The sequence below is a fragment of the Cyprinodon tularosa genome, unplaced genomic scaffold, assembly GCF_016077235.1.
Source record: "Cyprinodon tularosa strain WSP-4 unplaced genomic scaffold, ASM1607723v1 ctg133, whole genome shotgun sequence".
In the NCBI taxonomy this organism is placed as follows: Eukaryota; Metazoa; Chordata; class Actinopteri; order Cyprinodontiformes; family Cyprinodontidae; genus Cyprinodon; species Cyprinodon tularosa.
This window is the reverse complement of record NW_024038148.1, coordinates 191,532-219,511: the sequence shown is the minus strand read 5'-3', so window position 1 is coordinate 219,511 and position 27,980 is coordinate 191,532. Positions and strand designations below refer to the sequence as shown.

General features: G+C 40.0%; 1 protein-coding gene across 1 annotated transcript; it reads right to left on the bottom strand.

The window, feature by feature from the left end:
• Positions 1-588: 588 nt before the first annotated feature.
• On the bottom strand, positions 589-24,330 carry guf1 (GTP binding elongation factor GUF1). Its single transcript, XM_038277615.1, has 17 exons — positions 24,166-24,330; positions 20,573-20,684; positions 18,379-18,527; positions 17,235-17,315; positions 17,077-17,154; positions 16,914-16,997; positions 16,767-16,831; positions 16,474-16,677; positions 13,686-13,825; positions 13,391-13,514; positions 13,160-13,292; positions 11,045-11,188; positions 8,118-8,251; positions 7,775-7,876; positions 1,031-1,150; positions 906-942; positions 589-819 (listed from the first exon to the last, which is right to left on the bottom strand). Exons 1-17 carry the CDS (start codon positions 24,328-24,330, stop codon positions 685-687), a joined length of 2,007 nt encoding a protein of 668 aa, XP_038133543.1. The 3' UTR covers positions 589-684.
• Between the last annotated feature and the right edge of the window lie 3,650 nt (positions 24,331-27,980).

Genomic DNA, 27,980 nt, shown 5'->3' with positions numbered 1-27,980 from the left:
GATGCAGAGTCTGACTGTATGTTGATGTCTGAGCCTTTGCTGCCATCTGCTGGGACAATTAAGTCACTGCCAGACATCTCTTTTCACATCCATCAGTATTGTTCACAGCTTTAAGAAGAGGAGGGTACAGGACCAAAATATTGTACTTAAGAGTATCACTACTTCATCATATTTTTACTCAAGTTAAAGTAAATAAATTACTCAAGTAAGCGTAAAAAAAGTACTAAGTAACTAACTCATTAAAACTAATTATTTTAAGTTTACAAATTGATGTTAAATTGTAAGCATTCCACTAAAGAATGAGCAGTGGCGCCCTCTACTGGACAGCAGAAACCAAACCAAAAGAAATTTTACTTTCGAATGAAACTAATTTAAATAAACGATCAAGTCGATTAAGCTGCTTACTTCCCTAATTGTATCACTTGTTATGCACAAAGCATGTGGTAAAAACCATCATCGCTGACTTATGTGTTTACCTAGTTTAACTTGGTAATGACAAATAATACACAAGTCCGGAGTTTCAACATTTCACTCATAAAACACATGATTATTCCCACAATTATCAAAATAAATACATTTAGAAAAGAGGTTGCAAAGTTTATTTAAAGAATATCAAGCTAATATTTTTTTTACATTTCAGACCAAATAAGAAAACATAAATAATGTAAGACAGTAGTTTTTTTTTTATTTATCTTTCCTCTTCAGAACACTAATAAAAGCATCTTTTGGAACTTCCACGTTGCCGATGCGCCTCATCTTCTTCTTCCCTTCAGCTTGTTTCTTCAGCAGCTTCATCTTCCGTGTGATGTCGCCTCCATACTGCACACAGTGAATAAGGAAGTAAAGCGCCTGTGTGTTTATGCAGGACGTTTACCAAATAACTAAACTGAAACTCTTTTACTTACACATTTTGCTAGAACGTTTTTCCTGTATGCTTTTATTCTGAAAGAGGAGCAGACAGGATTTATTCTGATCAGTTTGAATACTTGGAGCAGGTGTGGCTGCTTACTCCTCACTCCAACCAACTTACGTTTCTCTTGCTATGACTTTACTCCCAATGGCTGCCTGTATGGCGATCTCAAACATCTGCCTCGGGATGGATTCTTTCAGCCGCTCACACATCGCCTTCCCTGTAGAGTAGGCGCGGTCCCTGCCGTGAAAGAAAAACACCTGCTGACTGGGTGACGTTTACATACGGAGCAGTGATAAACATTTTAACCAGCCCACAGATTCCATTTGATCTCACCTTTGTTCTCTAACGCAGTTAATACCAAATAATTCAGAAATCTGTCCTAAAAAACAGAGTAAGTTTGAAAAAAGCAGTTTCTGATTTCTATATCAGGTCACCCCAGCACAACCAAGCCTTTAAAAACTGGGGGCTGCAACTGAACAAATAAAACTTTTGATTTATTAATTTCAGTTTAACAAGGCACATATTGTTCTTGTGTTGCAACCTAATTCAGGGGTTTTCAAAGTGGGTGCCACGGCACCTAGGGGCACCGCAAGGTCACTACAGGGGTGCCGCAGGATTTTTTTCATAGATTGATGAGAGTTTTATATTAAATGTACATTTTTACATTTCAACAATTTTGTAAATTTATTTTGATGTAAGCAAATATATTTTAAGACGAGGGGCTTCATTTTTATGTTTTCTTTACTACTTTGAAAAAATGACAGAAAAATAATTATAATCAAATAATGCATTTCGGTTGAGGAGGCGTGGCGGCATCACTTGTAGACAGCGTCGCTATGACAGTGTCCGCGGTGGAGGCAAAACAACAATGGACAAGTTTGTGAAGCGAACCAGTTCAGATCCTTTATGTCTGGACACACCCGAAGCAACACCTGAAGAGTCAGCGGGAGCAAAGAGGCCAAAGATAAGACACTACAATGACAGTCATCTCAAATACGGATTCTTCTGGAGTGGGGATGCTACATGTCCCACACCTGTATGCCTAATCTGCAGGGAGAAGCTAGCAAACAACACTATGGCACCTAGTAAACTGTCAAGGCACTTTGACACAAAGCACCAGGACTATAAAAATAAAGACATTGAATTCTTCAAAAGGCTAAAATCACAAAATGCCACACAGAGTGAACATATGCTGTCCCATGTTCGTTTGTCAGAGAAAGCACAGAAGGCTAGTTATATGATAGCTGAAATCAATGCTAAAGCAAAAAAGCCGCACACCATTGCAGAATCGCTAATTTTACCGGCATGAAAAAACATTGTTCAAGTAATGCTAGGACCAGACGCTGCCAAAGAAATTGATAAGATTCCGGTCTCTGACAACACCATCAAACAGCGCATTGATGATATGTCCGCTGACATTGAAGCTAGTCTCTGTGACAGACTACAACAGAGCGGAAAATTTTCACTTCAAATAGATGATTCCACCGATGAAAGTGCCGTTTGTCACCTGATCGCTAACGTGAGGTACGTCGATGAGGACCGCATAACAGAAAACTTCTTATTTTGTAAGGCACTGAAAAATCATGCCACGGGTGATGAGATATTCAGGGTCACAAATGATTACTTCATGGAAAATGGCCTTAACTGGCAGATGTGCGCAGGTATATGTACTGATGGCGCTGTGTGCATGACAGGCCGAGTTAAAGGCTTTGTGACGAAAGCAAAAGAGAGAAATGCCATCATAAGAGTGACAAACTGCATGCTCCACAGGGAGAGTCTTACTGCAAAAACGATGCCCCCTGATCTCACTGAGGTTTTGGATCAAGCGGTCAAAATTGTCAACTACATTAAGTCTCGCCCGCTAAAGACATGACTATTTGGCACCCTCTGCAGTGAAATGGGATCTGAACATCTGGGTCTTTTATTACACGGTGAGGTCCGATGGTTATCAAGGGGTAAAGCAGTGGCGCGTGTTTATGAACTAAGAGAAGAACTACTGGCTTTTGCTAGTGAGCATGACATTCCTTTTCAAGAGCAGATTAATGATGACTTGTGGTGGCTAAAACTAGCTTACCTGGCTGACATTTATGAACACATGAATGAGCTAAATGCAAAAATGCAGGGTAAAAATGAAACCCTTCTCACAGCAACAGACAAAATCAATGGCTTCGGGGCAAAATTAGGACAGTGGCAACAGAGGGTGGCTAAAAAAATCTTGATATGTTTCCACTGCCTACTAGCAATGCCACACACAAGACTGCAGTTTTTTTTCAATCTGTGTCTGCTCACCTGACTAAACTGGAAGAAAGGTTTGAGAACTATTTCCCACAAACAAATGCAGAGTTTGACTGGGTTTAAGATCCATTTCACAATCTTGCCATAACATCTGCAGCAAAATGTTTGACTACAAAGGGGCAGGATGAGCTTGTAGAGCTGCAAGCAGACCGGACGCTGAAGTTAAAGCGCAGTGAACTGTCATTGGACACATTTTGGCTCTGTGTAAGACAGGAGTATCCCTCTATTTCAGAAAGTGCCATCAATGTGTTGATACAGTTCCCCACCTCCTACCTTTGTGAACTGGCTTTCTCCTCTCTGACATACATGAAAAATAAGCTGAGGCAAAGGCTCTCAGTAGAAGAGGATCTCCGTGTTTCACTGTCCACAATCCCCCCTCGCATCAACAGACTGTGCAGTCAGAGACAGGGGCATGTGTCCCATTCAAACTGACAGACAGCATTTTTTGCAATAGTACAAGTATTTCTTTGAGGCCCATACTTGTTATGTTCTGGTTATATTTGCATAACTTATTTCAAGTGTTTTTGAAACTAAAATATTGATGTTAATATATCACCATTTGGGATATATTTTGTTTGTTAGGAAAATGCTGATCTTTGCTGTTGTTACAATCAGCTTACTATTTTAATAAAAGAGTTCTAAAAGTTTCTGCATGCTGTTATGCTTGACATTACAAAAATATTGCACAAATGAGGAATAGAATGTGAAATAAAAGAATGTAAGTTTAGGGGTACCACAGCTGGGTGGACAAATGTGTAGGGGTACCTTGAGCCAAAAAAGTTTGGGAACCACTGACCTAATTCACACTTCTTTAGGTTTCCAATACATTAAAAAAATCATAAACCTCCGCTTTATGACGTTATTTTTCTTCTTTGGCTCTTGAGGGCCCAATAAATTGCTGTTAGGGGCCAGATGCTGCCCACTGGCCTTTAGTTTGACATGCATGCATTAAAGCAGGGTTTTCAAAATGGGGGTCAAAAGATTGATTTTACAAAAGGAAAGTAGAATGAAAACATGATAAAAGCAGGTAGTAACGCAAACAAAACAGTTGGACCTCAGCCTTAAACTAATAATACCTCAGTTAGGAGTTTTACCTTCATCAGTCAAAGGCAGCTAAAAAATAATGGGTTTTTAACTTTAACTTTAAAGAACGTAGGTTTTCAGCTCTTCTCCAGTCTTCTTGGTGTTTTTTTTCCAGATAAGGGGAGAACAGGAACTAAATGCTGCTTCTCCATGTTTGGTTCTAGTTCTGGGTGAACAGAGTAGCCTGGAACTGGAAGATCCGAGAAGTCTGGGAGGTTGATACACTGACAACAGATCTGTGATATACTGAGGTGCTGATCCATTCAGTGATTTATAGACTAACAGAAGGATTTTAAAGTCCAATCTCTGAGCTACAGGGAGCCAGTGGAAGGACTTCAGAATCGGGCTGATGTGCTCTACTTTTTTAGATTCTAGTGAGAACACGGGCAGCAGAAGTGTGGATTATCTGCAGCTGTCTGATGGACTTTTAAAGCAAACTTATGAACACACATGTGCAGTGAACTTTACTAAAGATAAATGCATGAATGAGTTTTTCTAGATCCTGCTTGGACATTAGTTCTTTGATCCTGGACAGGGGCGTGCACACATAGACACTAGGTGGTGCTAAAGCACTAGGAAGTTTGCCCTTTATCAAAGAAAATGCCCTTTTGAAACTCGTTTTTTTATTATTATTATTATTATTATTAATATTATTAAGATTTTACTGAGGTCGGTTTTGAAATGATCTTTTGAAAACCTGAGCCATTAAAAACGACTGAAACAATGCCCCGAAATGACCGACCTACTTGCGCACAAACGACCCTCTCTCTCTTCCTTTGTCACGTGACCTCGCGCGGCCGCCCGCAGGGCATGCCAGATGCGCAGCATCATAGCAGTTTTCAGATAGCAGGAACGGTCGCTGACAGGCTGCTTCTCCCGTGCCCCATTAGCCAGGTAATATACAGATCAAGCAGAATCATTTTGTTGTGCATTAAAATGTCTCATTCAGCAGCACCAAACACGCATTTTGCCGACTGGTCACCTGATAAACTAGTTGTCTCCTTGTAAGATGCTATTTTACTTTTTATATTTTATATCCATATTTTTATCTTAAGTGTATACATTAGTCTATTTTATTGCATGACGTATACCCACAGTTTTTAGATATTTTTATAATTTTATTTACCTATTCCATATTATATGTTTCATGTTGCACGATTGTACCATAAAAAATTCCTAGTTTGTGAACTCCTTCACTAACAATGGCAATAAACCTGATTCTGATTCTGAAAGTTTTACACTGTAGCCCAAGTCAATGACAGATAACGTGAGGACGACCACATAGGCTACAAATAATTTTGGTAGAGTTTGCAATTGCAAATACGGAAGAGGATTAGGGCCACTGAAAAAAAATTTAAAAGTTAACTGATTTTTAAATTTTATTTCAGTTTAGTATGGGAAAAAAGTCAGAATTCTGACTTTAATCTCAGGATTCTGTTGTATAGGTTTTGTTAGGCAACATAAATTCACACATTTTGGTCTCTTTACTGTCTTAATTGTATATTGATTTAGTAATTGCAGCACAATGCAAAGAAAGGAGGGTTAATCATATTGAAAAATCTTAAAAGCTGTTCACATTTTATTTTTAAGTGGTTTGTGCAGCAGGTATTAAAATAGCTATTATTTTGTAGGCTACCATAAGTCATATCCACGTGACAAGACTTCCAGTCATGTTGCCCTAATAGCCCATTATTTAAACTAATGTGGCATATTTGTTAAAGCTATTATTATCATTATTATCATTATTATTGTCATGATGGTTATGATGGTTATTATTATTGTAGCCAGTCACAGCAGGGAAGCTCTATACCATCAACATCTACCAGGACAGGAGATGAGGAAGAGTTCAGGGAAGACACAGAGACAGAAAAAGACCAGGATGAGGGAAAACGGGGAGATGAGCCAGATGAAAGAAGTATGCTTTAGTCTGTTCTGTTGGTGATGTGACTTTTTTTCATTGAAAACTCACGTTGTTACAAAGAGAATGTAACAAATAAAAGTCAAATTACATTCAACATGCGTGTATTTTTTTTATAATTAAGTGTTCCACGTGCGCTAAAAAGTGCCCCCCCCCCCTTCTGAGCACCTGCCCCCCAAAATGTCTGTGCACGCCTCTGATCCTGGAGATATTCTTCAGTTGATCAAAGGCTGACTTCAGGTTCAGGTCTGAGTCCATCATGGCACCAAGATTTCAGCCATAATCAGTGGTTTTGTAGATGTAGTAGCTGAAGCTGTGAGCTAAATCTAGATCTGTTTTTTTTTTTCAGTATAGAAAATTATGACACATCCACATATTGATCTGTTCTAAGCATCTAGCCAGCGCTCTGATGGGTTCATACTCACCTGGTGACATTGTAATATAAAGCTGTGTGTCGTCTGCATAGTTATGGTCACTGATCTGGTTGTTTGCTATAATCTGAGCTAAGGAGAGCATGTAGATGTATAATAGGAGGGGAACCAGAATGGAGCTTTGAGGAACCCCACATTTGATTTTTCTGGCCTCTGATTTAAAGTTCCCTACTGACACACAAAAGTTTCTGTCCTTCAGGTAGGATTTAAACCAGTCCAGTGTGGTACCAGAAAGGCAGACACAGTTTACCAGATGCTTTAATAATATCCAGTGATCAACAATAATACCTCCACTGTGGTTCTTTAAGGGTCTTAATTTATACGGATGTCATTGAACAGCTTAATCAGGGCAGTCTCTGTACTGTGGTTGGCATGGAAACCTGACTGGAAGACATCAAAGCAGCTGGTCATTGTTAAGAAGGCATTTAACTGTTAAAGCGCAACTTTTTCAACAATTTAAATTAGTAAACTACTATCAGACAATGACTCAATCAACGCGTAATCGCGGAGTAGTCGCACCTTTACGATGGCAAAATGAACCCACTAAGACCTGTAGAGAAGGGTGACCAGACGTCCCACTTTGTACTTCTGTCTCACAAAAAAAAAAAATCTAATGGGTTAAATGAGGGAAAAAAAGGTAAATATATATATCTAAAGCCGCATTTCCAAAATGCAAAGAAAGCAGAGATGGGCTAGAATCCCACAACATGACCAAGCGGCATCAAATGCTCTAAAAACTGAACAGGGAAGGGATTTTAATCCATAATAAGATGGAACCTACATGTATGGTTCAAGAAAGGAAAACAGTCACAACAGAGACTGGAGCAGTTAGGAACTGGGAGAGGCCACTTATAAAAAAATGTCAGCAGAAGCAAACCGATTGGATGTGCCACTGAAAGCCATGCTGATGGAGCAGTGGAGCTGCAATGAAGCTTAGGAGGAAGTTTTAGACCTGAAAGGAATAAAGTCTGGTTTGGTTTGAACATTAAATAGATGAGGGAAGTTGAACCTGGAGTGGCCTGGTGGGGTAGATGAGGAAAACCAGCGGGATGGCTCGTGATGAATGACGGAAAAGGTTAAAGGCTAAAATAAACATCCTTAGTGATCCCGCTCTCATTTCTCTCTAAACCGTACCTGTGCACAATGGTGGTGAGCTCTTCCACTGGTCGCCCATTCAGTAGAATATCCATCTTGATCAAATCAGCAGCCTGGTAACCTGCATTTTCATAGTCAAAGCTGTGGAAACAGATGGCATTGGTGAGGCTCTGCTTTCAGAGGAAAGACGCTGGAACCAATCAGCTGCAGTTAACCCCGAGTTTAATGTCTGAAAAAACCTCAGAGGGAGGATTGACTTATTTCTACCAACCACTGTTGATAAGACTGGATCTTTTTAAACACACAACCATTGTTCTGAGTCTCGTTTAGAGATGTGCTATGCTTTCACTACGTACAGCTTATCGGGATTGATTAATCTCACCTGGCATATCCGGATGACATGGATTTAAGGAGATCGTAGAAATCCACAACAATCTCATTTAGAGGAAAGAGATACTTCATCATGACACGCTGCTCATCAATGTACACCACGTTCTTCTGCACCGCCCTGCGACTCTGAAAGAACAACCAAGACTTTCTGTTTCAAGGGTTCGAGTTCTGGATTAGGGCCGCTGGTAAAATGGGCCGTTGAAAAATAAAGTTTAAATTAGGATTTTTTTTCTCCTCTCATATTCTGAGATTATTCTGCCTTTTATTTATTCTCTTTTTTTTCCTCAAAACTCAAACATTTTCTCATAATTTTAACTGTAATCTAAGAATATTCAATGTAATTCCAGTATACTGACAGTTTTACTTTTAATTCTTTTTTTTCTTTTTTTCCTCAATCTGACTTTTTAATTTCAGAATTCTCTTTCTTTTAAAGGCACACTATGCAACATTTTTCAGTTAATTAATGTGTTCCATAACGTTTTGGATGATTAAATGAGTCATTTCAGGTTGAACAAAGGTATTCTCGGCCGCCCTGGTGGTCTGTGGGGGAAATACCGCACTTGCAATTGCAGGAGCACCGACCCGCACCCACAGGCTCAGAAGTCTCGTGAGAGTCAGTCTTGCTTTACGGCGAGAACTGCTACACGCCCCCAGTTAAAAGCATTCTCGTTGCTAGCACAGTGGCGATCTTTTTGCAGTTATGCTACGCTCACATCGGACGCAGCAAAATCGCGTCTGCTGCTTCATTTTTGCTGCTTGTACCAGTTAGTTCTGACGCGCGGCTGAAGCAGCTTTGCTGCTCTGGCTGCGCGGTGTTAAAGTGTGTCTGGCGCGCGTTGGGCGGAGCTTCACTATCCTTTCTCTGCCTTGCAGCTATATTTGCTGTGATCAGTGGGAATAAAGTAGTTTTAATATGTGTTTAAGTGAGAAAATACACCTGAAAACGTAATCAGTGCCGTCAGTTCATTCAGATTATCATCTTGCCTTACAATATTTTTTCTGTCGGAGCCGCTCAGACCCCCACATACCAGCGGTGCGCCGACAGTAGGAAACCCTTCATCAGCAGCCTCTGGCCTGGTCGCCTCCTCGCGGTTCACTGCGGCAGCTGGTAGGTGTTTTTCATCTAAATAATCCAAACTGCATATTCTGCCGGCAGATTTCTGCATTTTAAGTTAATTTAGGCGTCAATAAACTGTTTAAGAGGAGTGATCATCAGCGCTGTGTCTCTCTCCCTGCGTCAGATGCTTAAACGCGCCCGATGCGCTGCTTCAGCTGCTCAGACGTGCTGCGCCTGCTGCTCAAAACGCGCTGCGGGACCTTTTGCTGCGCCTTGACGTTACGTTGCATGTAAACTCGCTGCTTCTGTCGCGCCAGCTGTGGTGTGAACGCAGTCATTCGTTGCGTTTGCCTGTCTGCTAAGCTCAAAACAACCGCGCCTGGCTTGACGGAGAAACCAGGAGAACAGCTGTGCATATTTACGACAGTACACTTTTACTTTCGCCCTCTGGAGGGAGCCTCGCTGGAAAATCAACACCGGTTGCATAGTGTACCTTTAAGACTTTTAACTTTCAGCTCAGATTTTAGACTTTTTTTTCTCAGACATCAAACCTTAATCTCAGAGTAATACTTTTAATTTCAGATTCAGACTTTAATCCCAGAATTCTGACCTTAATCTAGGATTTTATGTTGTAATTCTGACTTTAATCCCAAAGCTTTTTATATTTTTTTTCTCGGAATTGTAACTTTAATCTCAGAATTCCGACCTTAAGATCAGAATTTTGAGTTTAATCCCAGAATTTAGACTTTTTTTCCTCAGAATTCAAAACATAATCTAAAAAATCTATCTTTAATCTCAGAATTCAGATTTTAATCTCAAAAATTTGATTCTAAAAATGTAAATATTTGCAATGAACTGGCGACCTGTCCAAGGTGCACCCCACCTTTTGCCCATAGACTGCTGGAGATAGACACCATCTCCAAAGCGACCCTGATGGATGAACCAGAAGATGGATGGATGGTTTTTAAATGATCTCAGAATTCTGACTGTTTTACTTGTAATTTTGACTTTGTTCCCTCAGAATTCTGACTAATCCCATTATTGTAGGCTGCATCAGCTCGTAGCATTGTTGCCTTGTAGCAGAAAAGTTCTGAATACAACTCCAGGCCTGTTTTCTGGAATAATCCTATATCCTGAATTTAACCCCAGATTCTGACTTTTTGGCCTATAATGCCATTTTATCAATGGGAGATCTTTCAGCTGAGTGAAACAATAGTGCTGGTGTCTAAGACAGAATGGTTGCAGTAGAAAGCTGCAGTAACATCTCTGCGGCATCTTCAGGTAGGCCTCAGTGATTTAAATTGTACTACAGAAACTTATTTGTTCTGCAAAACTCACACGTCTGTCATTGACTCTGGTTGCTGTTACTAATGGATGCTATTCTGAGATTAAAATCTTACTCATTTTGTACATACTGGCCGTAATCCTCCTCTATAAAATCCTGCCTCAGTGTTTCTGTAAGAAAAATTAAGTCCCAGAAGGCAGAGGTGTGTAAATTCTTAGTTTCCTGGTTGTTCTTTTTAAACGTGGCAGTTAAAAAGATTGGATCTGTACAAGTGGAAGCCAACTGACCGCAGCTTATAAACCATGAAAGCCGTTACTGCCATCCATCAGTGCGAGCAGTGATTTAGGGATCTTTAACACTTTGTGTTAACACCTCTTCTAAAACACGTACAAGGTTTAAGCATAGTCCTCTTCACCAGGTTTTGTTTACATTTTCTTAATAATCAAATTTAATTTCAACTCCTTCATCCTTTTTTTTTTCCCCAGCAGATCCACCTGGAGTCCCTGTTGCTGAAACGTTTCCTCTGACCAATGAGCACATAGTTGCATCGACATTCAGTTTAGATCATTCCTCTTACCAAGCACAGACTCATGATCTTGCCGGTGTAAGCGTCCGGAGCCAGAATAGTCCCCAACACCATCGGCTCCAGATATTCAGACACGACCGATCTGTCCGGGAACTGAGCCGGGTTCACGATGGTGACCTCCTCACTGCCATGTTCCTGTGAGGGACACAGAGGACCAGGGGGGGATTATAGAGGCCCAAATACCAGAAGGTGATGCAGCAGCTCTCTTTCGATGAAATTACCTAAAATGGCAAAAACCACTTATCTATGGTCAACAGAAATTATAGAATATGACCTTAAATCCAGATCCACCTGCAGGCTAATCTGGACCTAACCAGATTTAAAACATTTATAAATGACCGCATGTTGTCTGACGACAGTGTCTAATTTCACTTGCGCCGCTTCTCCTGTTAATACGCTAAAGCCCTCTGGAGCGTCAGGACCAGGCTACACGTGATATAAATTATCCAATGAGCTGCTGCCAGTCTGGGTTGCTGCTGCTGCTACTTTTAGACACAGCAGGCAAACCTGTGGTTAGCCGGGCGATGGGAAAGAAGGAGAAGATGATGAGAAAATGAGAGCAGAGAAAGTGTGAAGCTGGAAGAACTGTGGTGAACTGGTGAAAGAAAAGTGAAATGGTGCTCAAAGATGACCCTGAACATTTAGAGGATGTTTGGCTCAACCTGCTGCTGTGAAGCAGGATTCTCCACCATGAACAGAATCAAAAATAAATATGGATCCAGGCTCAAAATGAGCTCCTTGATATGTGCTTTAGAATGGCTTTGTCTCCATTCAAACCAGGTTTAAAGACTTGCAGGGCAGCATAAAGCCCACTGCCAACATTAAGACAGATAAAATAAAAAAAATAAAAAACCAACAGGTGTTGAGGTGTTTTATAAAATATGTGAATCAGGAAACTGTCTATATACCAAACTGAACGCTACTCCGTGACCTCTGCCTTACTGCAGGGGTCTCCAGATTTTAGATGCATCCATACTCAACCAAACGCTTCACAGAATTCAAATAACTAAATACTCTTCAGCATGCCATCGTGTTTGGCAAAGGTCTGGTAGAAAGTGATGTGATTGAGCTGTGTTGTAGCAGGGATGCATCTAAAATCTGCAGGACAGTAGATCTGGAGGCCCAGGGTTTAGAAAATCCTGCCTTAGAGTATTTCCACCATTAATAAAACTAACAGACACTCTAGAATAGGGTAAAGATATGCGTGTTAGGAAACCTGAGGAAGGAGGAATCCGTCCCTTTAAACAGGACTGATTATTATGGAGTGAATTTTCTTCCTTATTGTTGAAGTTAAAGAAAAACAATAAATGTTTCTAAATGGAAATGTAAAAGAATACAATCAAAGAACGAAAATTTGAAATAAATTCTTAATCAGAAAAAGGTGTTGAGGGTAAATTTCTCTTTTTCAAATGAAGTTTTACGAATTGTATTCAAATTCTTTGAATGAGGAGCGAACATTTCGTTTGGTCTGCTGGACATTAGCAGCAAGGGCTAAAAAATGGGATCCGTAAAATACAATATGAAATAAACATATTTCCTAAAAGTCAGTCGGAAAAAGATAAATTTGACAAAATAATATTTGTTAAAAAACTTTGGAAAACAAAATGCTAATTTGGAAAAAAATTTAAATCTAAAGAAACAGCAAAGTCACATTCAACGCCCTTCTAATTTCTATTCACAAAATGTTTTCTTAAGTTGCAACAATAATGGAACAGATTTCACTCCATAGATGTTTCCCTGCAGAAAAATGAGCAGCAGGTCTTTTGATAGACTTAGAAGTTTTGAGCTCCACACAATAATTACAGCATTACAAGATTAATCCCATTTTTGCATCAAAATATTTAATCTTTAGCTGGTTTTCTAATAAAGTGCATCAATTTGCATGCTATCATAGGCGCGTGCATACACCAAAAGCTGGGGCTGCTGTTTATGAGCAGCAGCACTCTGGCTAACGACTTCCTACGCTGCAACGACCACATATCATTTTAAAGAGGAAGCCAGCCGTGACACAAGCTACCTCTGATCTATGATTCAATCAAATGTTATCAGTATAAAGCAAACTCAGCGGTAAAACGGAATGATATGCGTCTGAGAAGCAGCTTTTACCTTGATGAGTTTAGCTGAGGAGAGGAGCACCTTGTAGGGCACGGTGGGGGCTGTTACTATGACAGAGGCGTTGTACTCCTGCTCCAGCCTCTGATTGAACACCTCCATGTGGAGAAGACCCAGAAAACCAAGCCTGACGGAAGACAAGGGGACCAGAATGAAATTAAAATAAAAAATAAAAACTGTTAGAGGAAGCAGAAAACTCCTCTGATTCAAAGCAGCAGTTCGGACCTCCATCCTGCTCCCAGGGCCAGACTGCTGTCTCTCTGCACTGTGACGCTGGAGTCGTTCAGGGTCAGCCTCTCGATGGCGCTTCGCAGGGCGGGATATTCCGACTGGTCCATGGGGTACATGCCTGAGGAGCAGGAAACATGAAGTGATGCACATTAGCAGCAAAACACAACAATTGCATTAAGCTGTTGAACACCTCCTGGATAGTTGTCCAGCTCCTGTTCTAATCTGATTATATTTAAATTAAATAAAAAATAACAGAACTTAAAGCCGATCAAGGAGCCAAGGATCCTACCGGCAAACACCATGGCTTTGGCCGGCTTGAACCCAGGAAGAGCTTGGACTGGCTGCTCCTGGTGGTACAGAGTGTCGCCAATCTGGGCCTCCTTCACATCCTTCATCCCCGCTATCATATACCCCACTTGGCCTGCAAAGCTACAAAAACCCACATCAGACCGAGACACAAACGCAACATCAACATGAAATCGAATATATTAATCTACAGTAGATATCAAACATATATGAATATCCCATGAAACAGATGTCCACTGTATGAGTAGATGTAACATTTATAGATTTATTTATCTAATGCATAATTTAAATATTTATTACATATAATAAATATAAAAATACATGACTAAATAATCAAATGTCAAATTGACTAATTGAAAAAAAAAACATCTAAAATGATGCTTGAAAAGTGAAATGTGATTAAAAAACATACACTGTATTCATAAATATTGTGTGAAGTAATTTTTGCCATTTATAAAGTCACGGACTGAAATGTTTGGGAAATATTTCAATGCTTTCCAACTTTCCCCCCAAAAGCATTAGTTTCTGGCTGTGCAAACAATCAGGCAGTGCTGCAAAATAAGTTAAGCAATAAGAACATTTCTTCTTACTTTTATATCTATTTAGTGATTATTCCATTTTGTTTTTGTACAATAATGTTACCCAACATGTTTCTAACAAATATAATTAAATATATTACTAACTCAAATATAACTAACCTTTCCGAAAGCTGTTACACTGCAGAAATTGTCCATCTCTATATATATATATATATATATATATATATATATATATATATATATATATATATATATATATATTTAGCCCCTGTATTAGGGCTGCAATGGTTATTTTTTTGGATAGAGCATAATGACAGATGAAACCCCTTTTTTTATCTCGAATGCAAAATGTTTCTTATATTATTTTGGAAGTTTGATGCTATTACTGCTCTAAGTAGGTCACTCTGTCAGTTTCAGACATCTTCTATAGCCTCTATACACCAGTTAAGAATTAATCGATTACTAAATTACTTCAATTATTTCAATAATTGAGTAATCGAGATTAATCTGATTGTTTCAGCCCTGATATATATATATATGTAAAGCAGATTCTGATACATCATTAATGTCTTTTTGAGAAAAATAATTGCACTATTCTGACAGTGCAGTAAGACAGTTACATTTGGTCAGACTTCTTGTTTTGAGAATATAAATAACATTCTGAACTTTTTTTTTTTTTGTTTCTGCAACACTAGTTGTTCGTTTTATCGACAGCACTCTGGCAGAAAAGGGGGTAACCGCTAACCACAGTGCCACCTGCACACCATAAACTTCTTTCATATAATCAAATTAGTTGAACAAGGCTAACAAAGGATGTAATTAGGTAGGTAAAGGTTAAAAATAACAATAGATGAAAACTGGACCATATTTCACTGTATTTTGATGTCTCATCTTAATTCATCCTTTTTGAGCCTGTTGGGCTAAACCTAGCCACTTATTTCACACTTCTTTTTTTCCCCCCGAGTTTTTACAGCACTAGTGGCTTGTTTTTTGACAGTAGACTGACAGGAAAGTGGCTATAAGAGAGAGGGAGAGACATGCGGCAAAGGACCACAGGTCGGATTTGAACCCGGGTCGGCCGCGTCGAGGACTAAAGCCCCATCCACACGAAGTCAAACCCTGGCCTAAATTCACAAATTTTTCACCAAACCAGCCTCTGATCCATACGAAACCGGCGTTTCGGGGGTCTGTAAATGATCTTATGTTTATTCAGCCTTCAGAGTGGGAAGATTTTTGAAACACCGTTTTCGCGTTTCCATCTTTAAGCTCTGACCGCATTTTTTTTCTTGCACGCATGCGTCATTGCGTCGCCTCTAAACACAGTATCACAACAACAATGGCGCCGTACTGTGTTGAATGGTTGCTGCTCATGCTACTCACCCTGCTGTTGGGCTTACAACAGAATCTTCTTCTTCTGGAATATCTCCAGGAAGAACAGAGCAATATCGACGACATAGTTCAGCACCTGAATTTGACTGAACCACGAAAATGGACCTGCAGGGCAACCTTGTATAAATATTAGTGCGCATGCCCAACATTTCGTCGCCTATTTTTGCTTTGGCACCACAGCACCACTTACAGGCCTGGCATACATTTTGCAGCGTTTTCATGCATTCATGTGGACGATCACATTTATTTTACGTCTCCGTCTTTACAGCAAACGTTTTGGAAAATATTAGCGTTTCGTGTTCGTTTTGACTTCGTGTGGACGGGGCCTAAGGCCTCCGTACATAGGTTGTGCTTGCAAACCACCGCACCACCTGCATGCCCTTATTTCAAACTTGCACAAAAAATATAATTACTTTTTACGCTAAATTATTATAATGTTGAGAATAATATTCATCTATTATATGGAATGAACGTTCTCTGCCACATTAAATCTCCTTATTTTGCAGCCCTTTAACGTTTTTGGGGGATCATGCTTTCTCATTCCATTGATGAGGCCTTTTTCATATACTCCCACCCTTATAATCCAGGCCGACTTAATTCTGAGTCCAGTTCACTGACTGATGTCACCTTAAAATCCTGAATAAGTCAGTAACTATTTTAAACCTGCTTTCTGAAGTGAGCGCCCTGGTGCTGTATTTATAAAAACCTGGTAGTTTACATGTTGGAATCAGCCGATGAGCAAGAAGTGTTTTCATCTATTTTCTTTTGTTGTTGTTTTTTTTTAAGTTTGCTAGTACTGAGGGTAAAAGCCAGCAGACTGATTGATAATATTTAAACCCGTACAGCTTCTGCGTGGGATGCTCCTCGGGCCGCAGCAGGCCCAGCTCGTTGACCTCGTAGGTTTTACTGAGATGTGCCGAGACGATCTTGTCCCCCTTTTTCACCCGACCTCCAAACACTGCGATGTTGGCCACCACTCCTCTGTAGTGGTCAAAGTTGGAGTCAAACACCAGCGCTTTAAACGGCTCACTGATGCTCCCAGCAGGTCTAAGGAAAAACAGGAAGACAAACACTTCAAATTTCCGCAGCATAGGGCAGCATTCAAGAGCGAGACGCAGCAAACCAGCTAATCTTACGGTGGAATCCGTTCGACAACCGCTTGAAGAACCGCTTCAACATTGGTTCCCAGTTTGGCTGAAATCTGGCGCACAGGGAGACACATTTCTGGGGAAGTGTGCAGGAAACAATACGTGGAAACAGTGAAGATGTCCTGCGTGTTTTACCCTGAGGCACTCCTCTCGTGGAATATCAAACACCTTTTCTATCTGAGACTCCACTCGCTCCGGATCGGCGTTCTTTAAATCAATCTGAGGAAAAACATCTTAGTCACCTTCCTGCTGCAGATCACTGGGAGAATAACTGTAACACTGGCGGTTCTGAAGGTACCTTATTGATCACAGGAATTATCGTCAGCTGGGATTCAAATGCCAGGTAGAAGTTGGCCACCGTTTGCGCCTGAATTCCCTTTTTTAAAAACGACAGCAGATCAGCGTCCTGACAAGGTGAAGCATGAAATCCTAACCAATGAAAGAAATATTTATTACCTGATTGGCATCGATAATCAACAGGACACCCTGGCAAGCAGTAAGGGAGCGAGACACTTCATAGCTGAAGTCAACATGTCCCTGGGGAGAGAGAAGAGAAGCGGCGTCTAACATTAAAAGTTTTCACGATAAAGGAACTTGTCCCATCTAGTAATGCAAATCCAGTCCTTAAAGTCGTAGGGAAGCGGCTGTTCCAACCGTTGCATTTACGAATTCTCCCGAGTGGTGCACGGCTTTACACGAGTGAATAAGGTGAATGTGATTGGTTGTTTATCATGGGGACGGGATTGTTGTGCCGGAAGGTTTGCAAGCTTTTTGGTTGTGGCCGGGTTGTCGGAAGCATGTTGCTAACCAGTTAGCACCTTAGTGCTAGCAGGTTCCCAATGGGAAAACACAGACGTCCATCCCCGTGAACACTGGGACGGAACTCAATGGGAAAGTAGATGATTCTTATTTCTTATTTCAACCGTTGTGTATATTAGCTGCGACATATGAATCAAGATGCTATGACCGAAAAAATGTGATTGACAGATGACCGTTGATATATGATTGGCCGAATTTAGGCGTTCAGGCTGACGTATAACTAACTGGCCTTTCTAAATTTAGGGACAATATCATCTGATAAAGAGTACATCTCTGTTTTTCGCAGATGATGTGGTTCTGTTGGCTTCATCAGGGTGTGATCTACGGCTCTCACTGGATCTGTGTGAAGCGGCCGGGATGAGGATCAGTGCCTCCAAATCAGATACCATGGTCTTGAGCCGGAAAAGGGCAAAGTGCCTTCTCCGGTTGGGGAGGATATGCTGCCCCTAGTGGAGGAGTTTAAGTATCTTCGGGTCTTGCTCACAAATGAGGGGAAGATGGAGTGGGAGATAGATAGGCAGATTGGTGCAGCGTCTGTTGTGAAGCGTGCACTGTTGTTTGAGGTATAAGTATTTTTAAAGGAAAGAAAATTAACACTATTGATCATGTTTCTTCTACCATAGAATTATGCGCTACTTTGCATTGTTCTGTCACATACAAAATACTTTTTAAGTTGCAGCCCAGAAATATGAAGAACATAACAAAAATGCACCAATTCCACCAGGTTCTGAATTTCACAAAAGACAGACCAGAGATCCAAAGACGAAGGCGGGAATTTTACCGGCGTGTCGATGAGGTTGAGGAGGTACTCCTGTCCGTCATGGCTGTAAAACAGGGAGGCCGTCTGGGCCTTCACAGTGATCCCTCTCTCCCGCTCCACTTGAAGCTTGTCCAGAACCTGCTTGTTCTTCTCAGTCTTTGCGATGGCTCCTGTTTTCCAACCACATCAGCAGTTAATGACAATTCAAAGCAGCATGAATACACGTTCATTTCAAACCTGCAAACATCGTGCTGACAAAATGGCAACGATAATAATAGCGGATTTTATGTAGAGGGAACATTCAGAGCATTTAAGGTCACCTTACAGAAAGTCAGTCTTAAACAAAAAAACGCTCCAAGATGCTTTAACTTTAAATTAGACGGGGATAAAGAACTAGCTTTCCACACATAAAATGGGTGAAACATATAAGATTGCAGGTAACGAGTTGATCTCAGAGCTAGACCAACACACTATGATATTATCTGACTGATATTTTTAACAGATATTTGCTCAGTGGTGCGGTGGGTAGCACTGCTGCCTTGCAGCAAGAAGGTTCCGGGTTCGATTGCTGGCCCGGGGTCTTTCTGCATGGAGTTTGCATGTTCTCCCTGAGCATGCGTGGGTTCTCTCCAGGTACTCTGGCATCCTCCCACAGTCCAAAAACATGACTGTTAGGTTAATTGGCTTCTCTAAATTCTCCTTAAGACGAGCTTCCACTGTGCGATTTTTTTGCCCTTTTCGGGCAAAAAACTTTCAGACTAATCGTGCATCGTACATCCTGTAGTGTACAGGGGTTAACGAGGGGCGATCAGCCTCTCACGACCACCTCCCGATCAGGAATCGTGAGGTCGGGATAAAAATCAAACATGTTTGATTTTCAATCGGCCGTCGTGGGCAAATTGCTCAGTGCCCAAACAAGGATTCTTCCTCTTCTTCCTCTCAGATTAAAACACTGAAGCATGGCGGGGGTGAAATGGAGTTCTTTCTGTAAAACTGACAGACTGTAGTAGCCACGTTTCCTCAGCCATGTCTTTGTCCAAACATCTCGCCTTTTCTTTTTAGGGCTTTCAGCACAAAATTGCTTAAATCGCCAAGGCAGCAAGTTTTACTCTAGTGAGCTTTATATTCCTCTTCTACTCGTTTGGCTTCTGGATAGACGAGTCCGAGTAGCTCCATCTCACTGCAGAGCTGAGGCCGACGTGGTTTTTAGACATACGGTGTGAGCAGGTAGATTGCATCAGAGCGTCGGGCCGCACAGTGTGAGAACAAACATCATGAGCTATAAACTGACACTGTACAGTAGCCGCTTGCATTGACTGGAAAAATTGCAGTGTTTGCTCAGCTTTAGGTGCCAGTTTGTTCGTGAATGGTTGTTTGTTCCGTTTCTCTCTGTGTTGCCCGGTGATGGACTGCCGATCTGTCCAGGGTGGACCCCGCCTCTCGCCCATTGACAGCTGGAAACAGGCACCACTCGGGACCCCAGCTGGGACAAAGCATGATGGAAAATGATGGGTGGATTTGCTTTATTCCCCCTTTTATCAGAATCAGTTGATACATCAGTGCATTCAGCATCATTGCGATGAGATCAGATGAAGCGCATGAATGCAGTACCTGAGGTTAAAAATGAGGAAAACTGCATCCAGGATTCAGACTAGCAATGCTCTACTCATGTTCAGTTAAATGTGTTCTCTCATCAGCTTTTGCTGATTATTAACTTACGTAACAAAAAACATTTTCAGTACCGTTGAAATATACTTAATACACACATGTCCATATATGTGACACAGGCTTTCATAGGGTGTTTTTTTTTTTTTAGCGACTGTATGTATGAGTATCTTTTGCTGTGTTATGTAAAAAACTGCTTTTCAAAGTGTGCATAAGAGACAAACTAACAGGACCCAGCACAAAGCCCAGGGGTACGACAAATGTGATTACAAATGCACTGGACTGGAAAGGTTTGATTCAGACCAACAGAGTGCAGCCATTGAGAATTAAAACCAAACCAACTATGTCTTGTAATGCCACCATAATACCATTTTAAACTGTGGCCCTCGGTTGGTTTTGATAGAGGACCGTAAACCATTTCCTACATTGTTTTGTTTGTTATGATGCAGAGCCTCAAACCAAAGCAACCTGAGACAGAATTTAACAAGCAGGGTTTGAGAGCCTTTGCTAAACACTCCATGGAGCCTTTAGCAAAGCACATAAGATGTACCTGTCATTTCCAACAGCCTGTCAGCCAAAGTGCTTTTCCCATGATCGATGTGGGCAATGATGCAGAAATTCCTGATTTTGTCCACAGGGAATTTTGACAGGTCGATGGGATCCTTGGGAAAAACAAAGAGCCGTCAGCTTACTCTATTAAATGCAACAATGGTGTATTAATCCAACATTCACTGCCACTGATCCACACACCACTAATCTAAAGGACTCTTAGTCATAGGCGGTTCTAGGCAGGGGCCAACAGGGGCCAGAGCCCCTAGAGAACTGATCCTGGCCTCTGTAATGGCCCCTGTACTTAAAAAATACACTACAAAAAAGTGACATATAAGTCAATTTTCTTTAAAAGGGGTGTATTTTACAAATTTTTCCTGTTTTTCCTTTCCTGTTCTGCTTATATTGCAGTGTCCATATAATCTGTAATACTCCCTGCATGAATTATAATAAAACAATTTAAATGCATAAATCAAGTGGAAAACTATGGCAATAGCCGTACTGCTCCACTTGTGAAAGCAAAATCTGTTGGGTCCTTTTTTGGCATGAAGACAATTATTCTTATTGCCACATCGCCAGATAGGACACTGTTTAAAAAGAAAAGAAAAAAGGGGTGTATTTTGCCTCAATTTGAGCAGGTAGGTAAGACAATTTACTGTAATGTAATAATATGATTTCAATTTAAAAAAATTATCGATCTTCTTATTTCAAGTAGTTTATATGTAATTACATATTTTGAGGGAAAAATACAATTTTCTTTGGCAATCGTGCTATTTACCGCTCGTTTTAAGAAGATTTTACATTTTAGACTACTTTTTGCTGTGTCATACAAAATAAGTCACGATTGTATCCATTGACAGAATGGACTGCACTCAAATCTTAGATTTTGTTTTGAGATTTGTATACATTTTTGTTATGCGAATAACTATCATGATTTCAAGAAGCTTGCTAAGTGCAATTGCCTCAATGCATTGGCAGATTATTGTACTTATTTTAAGTAGAATCCTCTCAAAAGCAACCTTCTCTTGCTTAGTGTATCAATCGCCATACGAGAGATGGACAATTTTTGCAGCATATAACTGATAATTGACTTGGAACAATTTAAAGTCGTAGGGAAGTGGCTGTTCCAACCGTTGCATTTCCTAATTCTCCCGAGTTGAGCACAACTTTACAGGAGTGAATAAAGTGAATGTGATTGGTTAATTATCAAGGGGGCGGGATTGTTCTGGTGGCAGGTTCGCAAACAAGTTTGACTGTAGCTGGTTTGTCGGAAGCATCGTTGCTAACCAGTTAGCAACTTAGTGCTAGTAGGTTCCCAATGGGAAATTCCCTTGGCACCAAGTAGCACTAATTAGTGACTTAGAAACGACACTGTCAAGGAACGCTATGGACAGAGGAAACATGCAAGAGGAGGAGAGTTTATAGTCGGAGGTCGTGGATGAGTCTCCTCCATCATACATTATTTATTTAGAGGAGGAAAGCGGGAACGAAGATGTTGTGGAAGAGGACGCCAGGGCGGCAGAAGCTTGGTTTGGTGTAGAAAGTCAGGGTTTATACAGGAATGAGTAGCTCTAATTTAACACTTTTTAACGCTTTTATGTCATTACAAAACACTTTTGCTGCCATCAACAAGTACCCATGACTCTCATATATATATATATATATATATATATATATATATTAGTGCTGTCAATCGATTAAATTTTTTAATCGCGATTAATCGCATCAATGCCTAAGTTAACTCGCGATTAATCGCATTTTAATCGCACATTTTTTTCCTGATTGAAAATCATTTAAATACTCTCGATGACATACAAAAAAATACATACAGGCTAGGTTTGTGCCAATGTTCTTTTTTTTAAATGAGAACAGGTCACAGATACTGATTTATGCCATAGAAACATATGGCAAGAAGATGGGGAGGCATGTAGCAAAAAATAACAAATATGTAGCCAAAAAAAAAGGCCCTGAAAACAGGCTGATGTAAAAGACAGTCTTTACAGTTAATACAGTCTTTTGAACAAAGACAAGCATTTTACACTACTGCTATAAAATGTAGTAGAGTTAACATTAGATGTTAATTAACCAAGATAATAATGAACAATTTTCAATCAATACATCAAAATCAATAGACCGACATTACTAGATGGAGGTAGTCTATGCTCTAGAAAGTTACTTTTCAGACTCTTAACAAAAATGAGAACACACACACACACACCCACCCACACACACACACACACACACACACACACACACACACACACACACACACACACGCGATACTGACCTGTGGCGTACACAGACAGCAAAAGTGCCGTAGCAGATTCCATTTCACCTCAGTAATCTGTTTTCTCAGCGTATTTCAGGTTGCTACTAGTTACCAGACACTCAACTTGTTTGTTGGTGGTGGGGCTTAAAGAAAAGGCACTAGCGCCACCCAGTGTATGAGCGTCTTTTTCCCTTGAGGAGCTCCGCTCTGGAAGCCTATGAGAAATGCATACACTGGGTGAAAATAGCCCCGCCTTCCCGCAGGCTGCAGCGGGATGTACTTGGAAAATTGTACCATAAAACCACATAGCGTTAATCTCACGTTAAAAAAATTATCGCCGTTAAAATGGCCTCGCGTTAACGCGTTAATAACGCGATAATTATATATATATATATATATATATATATATATACGCCAAAAACAATCATTTTTACCGTTGACAGGCTGCAGCCATGTTCCCAATCCCAATTCCTAATTTTCCAGCCACTTTTGTTGAAATTTGCATTTTCCCAATCTCTAGCTTTTTCTCCTCCTTGAGCTACATACAGCTTGCAATCAACCGGAAGCAGTTCCGCACAAATATATCAAGATATAATATACTGTACCTGACAAAATTGTTTTTATAAATATTTATTTTTTAAATAAAGCATTTTAAATGCCAAGATAATCACATTTAATGACTTGTAATGATTTTTAATGACCCGCGGAAACCCTGAAGGCTTCCAGCCGTACATGTTTGAGCCCTTGCCTCACAACGCTGCCAGCTCTGTTAGCTCTAAGCCTGCTGAAGACACAGACGTCCATCCCCGTGAACACTGGGACGGAACTCCATGGGAAAGGAAATAATGATTCTTATTTCAACCGTTGCGTATATTAGCTGCGACATATGAATCAAGATGCTGTGACCGGAAAATTAGATTGACAGATGACCGTTGATATATGATTGGTTGAATTTAGGTGTTCAGGCTGACTTATAACTAACTGGCCTGTATAAGATAATGAAAAAAAATCCTCAGATTTTAAGACAGGATTTTGTTTTATAGAAAGATTTGGGACAATATTGTCTGATAAAGAGTGTTTTTATATGCATGTTTAAGCCAGAATGATTTGACATTTATATATGATTTCCCTACAACTTTAATCATTCACCTTTACAATTAACTTTAAAAAATGCAGTCACCTTTACACTTCAGCTATATTAAGATAAAACCAGGTTTTCATCATTATTATTTTTGTTCTGTGTCCCCATTAAAAACAGCAGCCCCACCCTGGCCACCTGGTAAACTTCACCTAGAACCGCCACTGCTCTTAGTTGTTTATTTTACCTTGTCTGGTTGTGTGTTCAGGCTCCTGGAGCTGCAGGATACAGGAAGACCTTTGATCCAGCGGTGTCTGTAGCGCAGGGTATAGGCTTTACTACATCCTTTAAACTGTAAAACCCGCCCTAACAGAGGGAGATCACAAAGCTGCTTCACCATACAATACGACATCGTTTATTAAAGCTGTCAGCCTTAACAGCATTGCTTCCAAGACAGGAGAAAAGCTAACAAATCCCCCCAAACTACCTGCGCTGCATTAGCAAGATTAGCAACATGCTAACATTAAAGGAGGCAGACAGGGCAGACCTCTGGCTCTGAAAAATACACCAGAATAACAATATAGCTACTCTATAAACAACAACAGTAGTCCTTGCATGAGCTTCCAGGGTGCTGACATTTTGGGTTATAGGTCAGCTGCACAGGATTGTGGGAAATGTAGTTATTTCAAAATAGAACGCGGACAGAATGCGAATTTGAGCCTGTTGAAATTAATTTAGATGATAGACAGATAGATAGATAGATAGATACATAGATAGATAGATAGATAGATAGATAGATAGATAGATAGATAGATAGATAGATAGATAGATAGATAGATAGATAGATAGATAGATAGATAGATAGATAGATAGATAGATAGATAGATAGATAGATAGATAGATAGATAGATAGATAGATAGATAGATAGATTTACTAAATATATAAAATCTAATTGATAATTTGGTTATTTTTTGTATATATAAGGAAGGCAAACCGTTGTGCTCTCTTATTGTGTCAGTTTCATTGTAATAATATATGTCCTGATTGTTGACTCATGCTTTATGCCCTTTTGGAGGAAAGCTAGTCATAGTTTTTAGGACATGTTTATTAGCTTTTCACACAGCTGACTGACAGTTGCTAGTCAATGGTTAGCCCCGCCCACTCAGCCTGTCAGCTGAAGGATAAAAATGGGTATCAGTTGCTATGACAACGAAGCTGCCTTGCACATGAATAGATTACTGCTTCTCTTCTTTGTGCAACATAATAAGCCTCTATTAGCCCCATTTGCTTCCTGGACTGCTATTTTTTTTTTTTTTCTATTTTTACAATTCAAATTTAACATTACAGCACCATAGAAAAACAAGAAATATTTTCCATCGACTATGATAACACATCAAACCTCTTGACAATATATTAACATTTGCAAGGTACTTCATGAATAATAACAGAAATTGTATAAAAATAAAGAAAAATAAGGCACAGCTTTAAGGAATACTCTAAGGGCCGGATTTATCAAGATCCAATTTTGCGTGCAGTAATTTGCGCTCGCAAACTGGAATTTTGCGCGAGGGGCTGAACCATGGTTTGCGGGTGATTTAACAAGAGTGATTGCGTAACTGGTGGAAGGTGCAAAACTGTTGGAGACGCCCTATTTAAATTATGGTTTTGCGCGTTTTGTGGTTTGCGGCAAAGTAGTTTGTAGTCTGTACAAACTAGTGCATTAAGAAATTTAAATCTTGCAGTGACCCCCAACAAAAAAAATAAATAAGTAAATATATATATATATATATATATATATATATATATATATATATATATATATATATATATATATATATATATATATATATATATATATATATATTTATAAATTGGCAACCTTTATTCCCTAAGGTGGTATGTGCTGCAGTAAAAAAAAAAAAAAAAAAAAAAAAAAAACAGGTGTTTTGTATTGGCCTGTGACTGTGGATGAGATCCCCGCAGCATTTGGCACGTTGCTCCACAGGCGCAGGGGGAGAACCCCGACCCCGTCGGACAGCACTTCTGAAAAAACGAGATTGGGAGATCCCAGCTCACGCTGCAACCGTACGCTGGAATGACCCAGATGCAAAAAAGTGCAATGTTGCAAGGAGTTTTGTGATATCTGGTATTGCGTGTGGGTCCTCCTTGTGGCTGGCTCCAAATCCATTCGGAGTTCCCCCAACAGCTCCAAAATGGCAATGCTGGATAAACTATATGTTTTGATGATCGTTTCCTCGTTCATTGCAAAAATATTCACACGGAGTGAAAAAATGCGTTCTCTGCGTCTCCTTGCTTCATTTCAATGTCTCCTTCTCGCGACAATAACCGCTGCCATGTGTGCGCAATTACGCATACAGACCATTTGCACCTTCTTTTGAAACGTGTTAAATATAGAGTCAGATACCGTTAGCAAAATTGCGTTCAAGTTTGATAAATCACTTTGCGAGTGCTAAATTAATATATTTACATGTTCTCCTCCCACAAGACGCACTTTAGCGTGTAAACGCCCCATATTGCATATTCATTGCAGAAAAAGTACTAAATGGATCAGAGGCGCTATTTAGCACGTTTTAAAGACCAAATGCTTTTAGCACGCTGTTGATAGATCAGTTTGTACATTTTTTAGCGTGCGCAGTGAAATAGCTCACGTTTTAATACACGCAAACCTTTGATAGATCCGGCCCTAAGACTAGAAAATAAGGTTTTCATTGCTATCAGTCCTTTCATTTTTTATTCTTATATAGCCAGGAAGTGTTTTGTTGCAGTGCTTTTCTAGTCACTCCAAACGCAGAGTGCACTCCTCACACAAACATCTGACTCATCCCTTTGAAAGCTTTTTTCCCTGACACAGAGCAGTGCACTGAAAATTCAGGCTCCTGAAGTCTTTTAACTTCGCTAAAAGATGGATCAAGCTGTTTTCCTAACCTGCAGTACTCAGTGTAGACCCGGTTACCAAGTCTCTGGATGTTAAGGTGGAATGGATATAGTCATTAAATTGTAATATGTGACATTCACTAAAACACGCAATTCAAATGACGTGTCCTTAATTACAATGAATCCACACACTTGTAAACATCTCATGTTTCTTGAACTTTGTCGCATTAAAATAGTAAATCTTGATGTATTAGGATTGAATGAGATGGATGTACAATAAAAGATTGTTTGACATAGTGGAAAGTTGGATTTGTTATCAGTAATTGAGACAACCATGATCCTCTACAAACACACCTGGGAACGTTTAATGATATGTTTTAGCTTTTAAAGAAATTCTTGCCCATTATTCTTTGAAAAGAAAATGTTAGGTTAGTGAGATTGGAACAAAAGCTTAAAGTTTGGCCACATTTTATCAGATATGCCATATGAATATGCTTTCATCCAAAGCACTGGTATTCAGGTTTGGCTGTAAATGTAGGGTTCTTTGTAATGCGGATGTTCACCTGTGCTCCAGTCCAGGTCTTGCCTTGTATTTAGCTCCGTCCACCTTCCAACCAAAACTCACTATCTTGCCCAGTTGGAAAAAAACAGAATATATTCTTTACTGTCATTACACAGCAAGTACACAATGATATTACAGTGCTTGCCTGGCTGGTTCATAATAAATATAGAAAATTTTAAAACAGTAAAATATTAGGAGAAAACAGCAACATAGAAGGAATGCATATTGTATGATTTACACATTACTCTAGCATACACTCCAGGCTCAGACTGGGAACGATTTTTGACCCTGGTACTTTTCCATCTGCAACAGCCCACTTATAATGTCCACACTCACCACATCAGCAGGGTTGCCAGATGTCACTGACTTATGTTTTCTAGCCCAAACACTTTTCACCACCTGGATATACGAAATCTCACCCAATTTGAACCAAAATATATTGATCTCTTAGGCCATAAATCTAAAGAAAAACATTTTTTACCCATAGATGGCCATCCTAAACTAACAGATTGGGAAGTATCCCAACCTGGCAACAATGCACGTAGGAAGGGAAACATTAGCCTTTATATGCAAAACCCCATCATGCACCGCAGCATATTTTTGC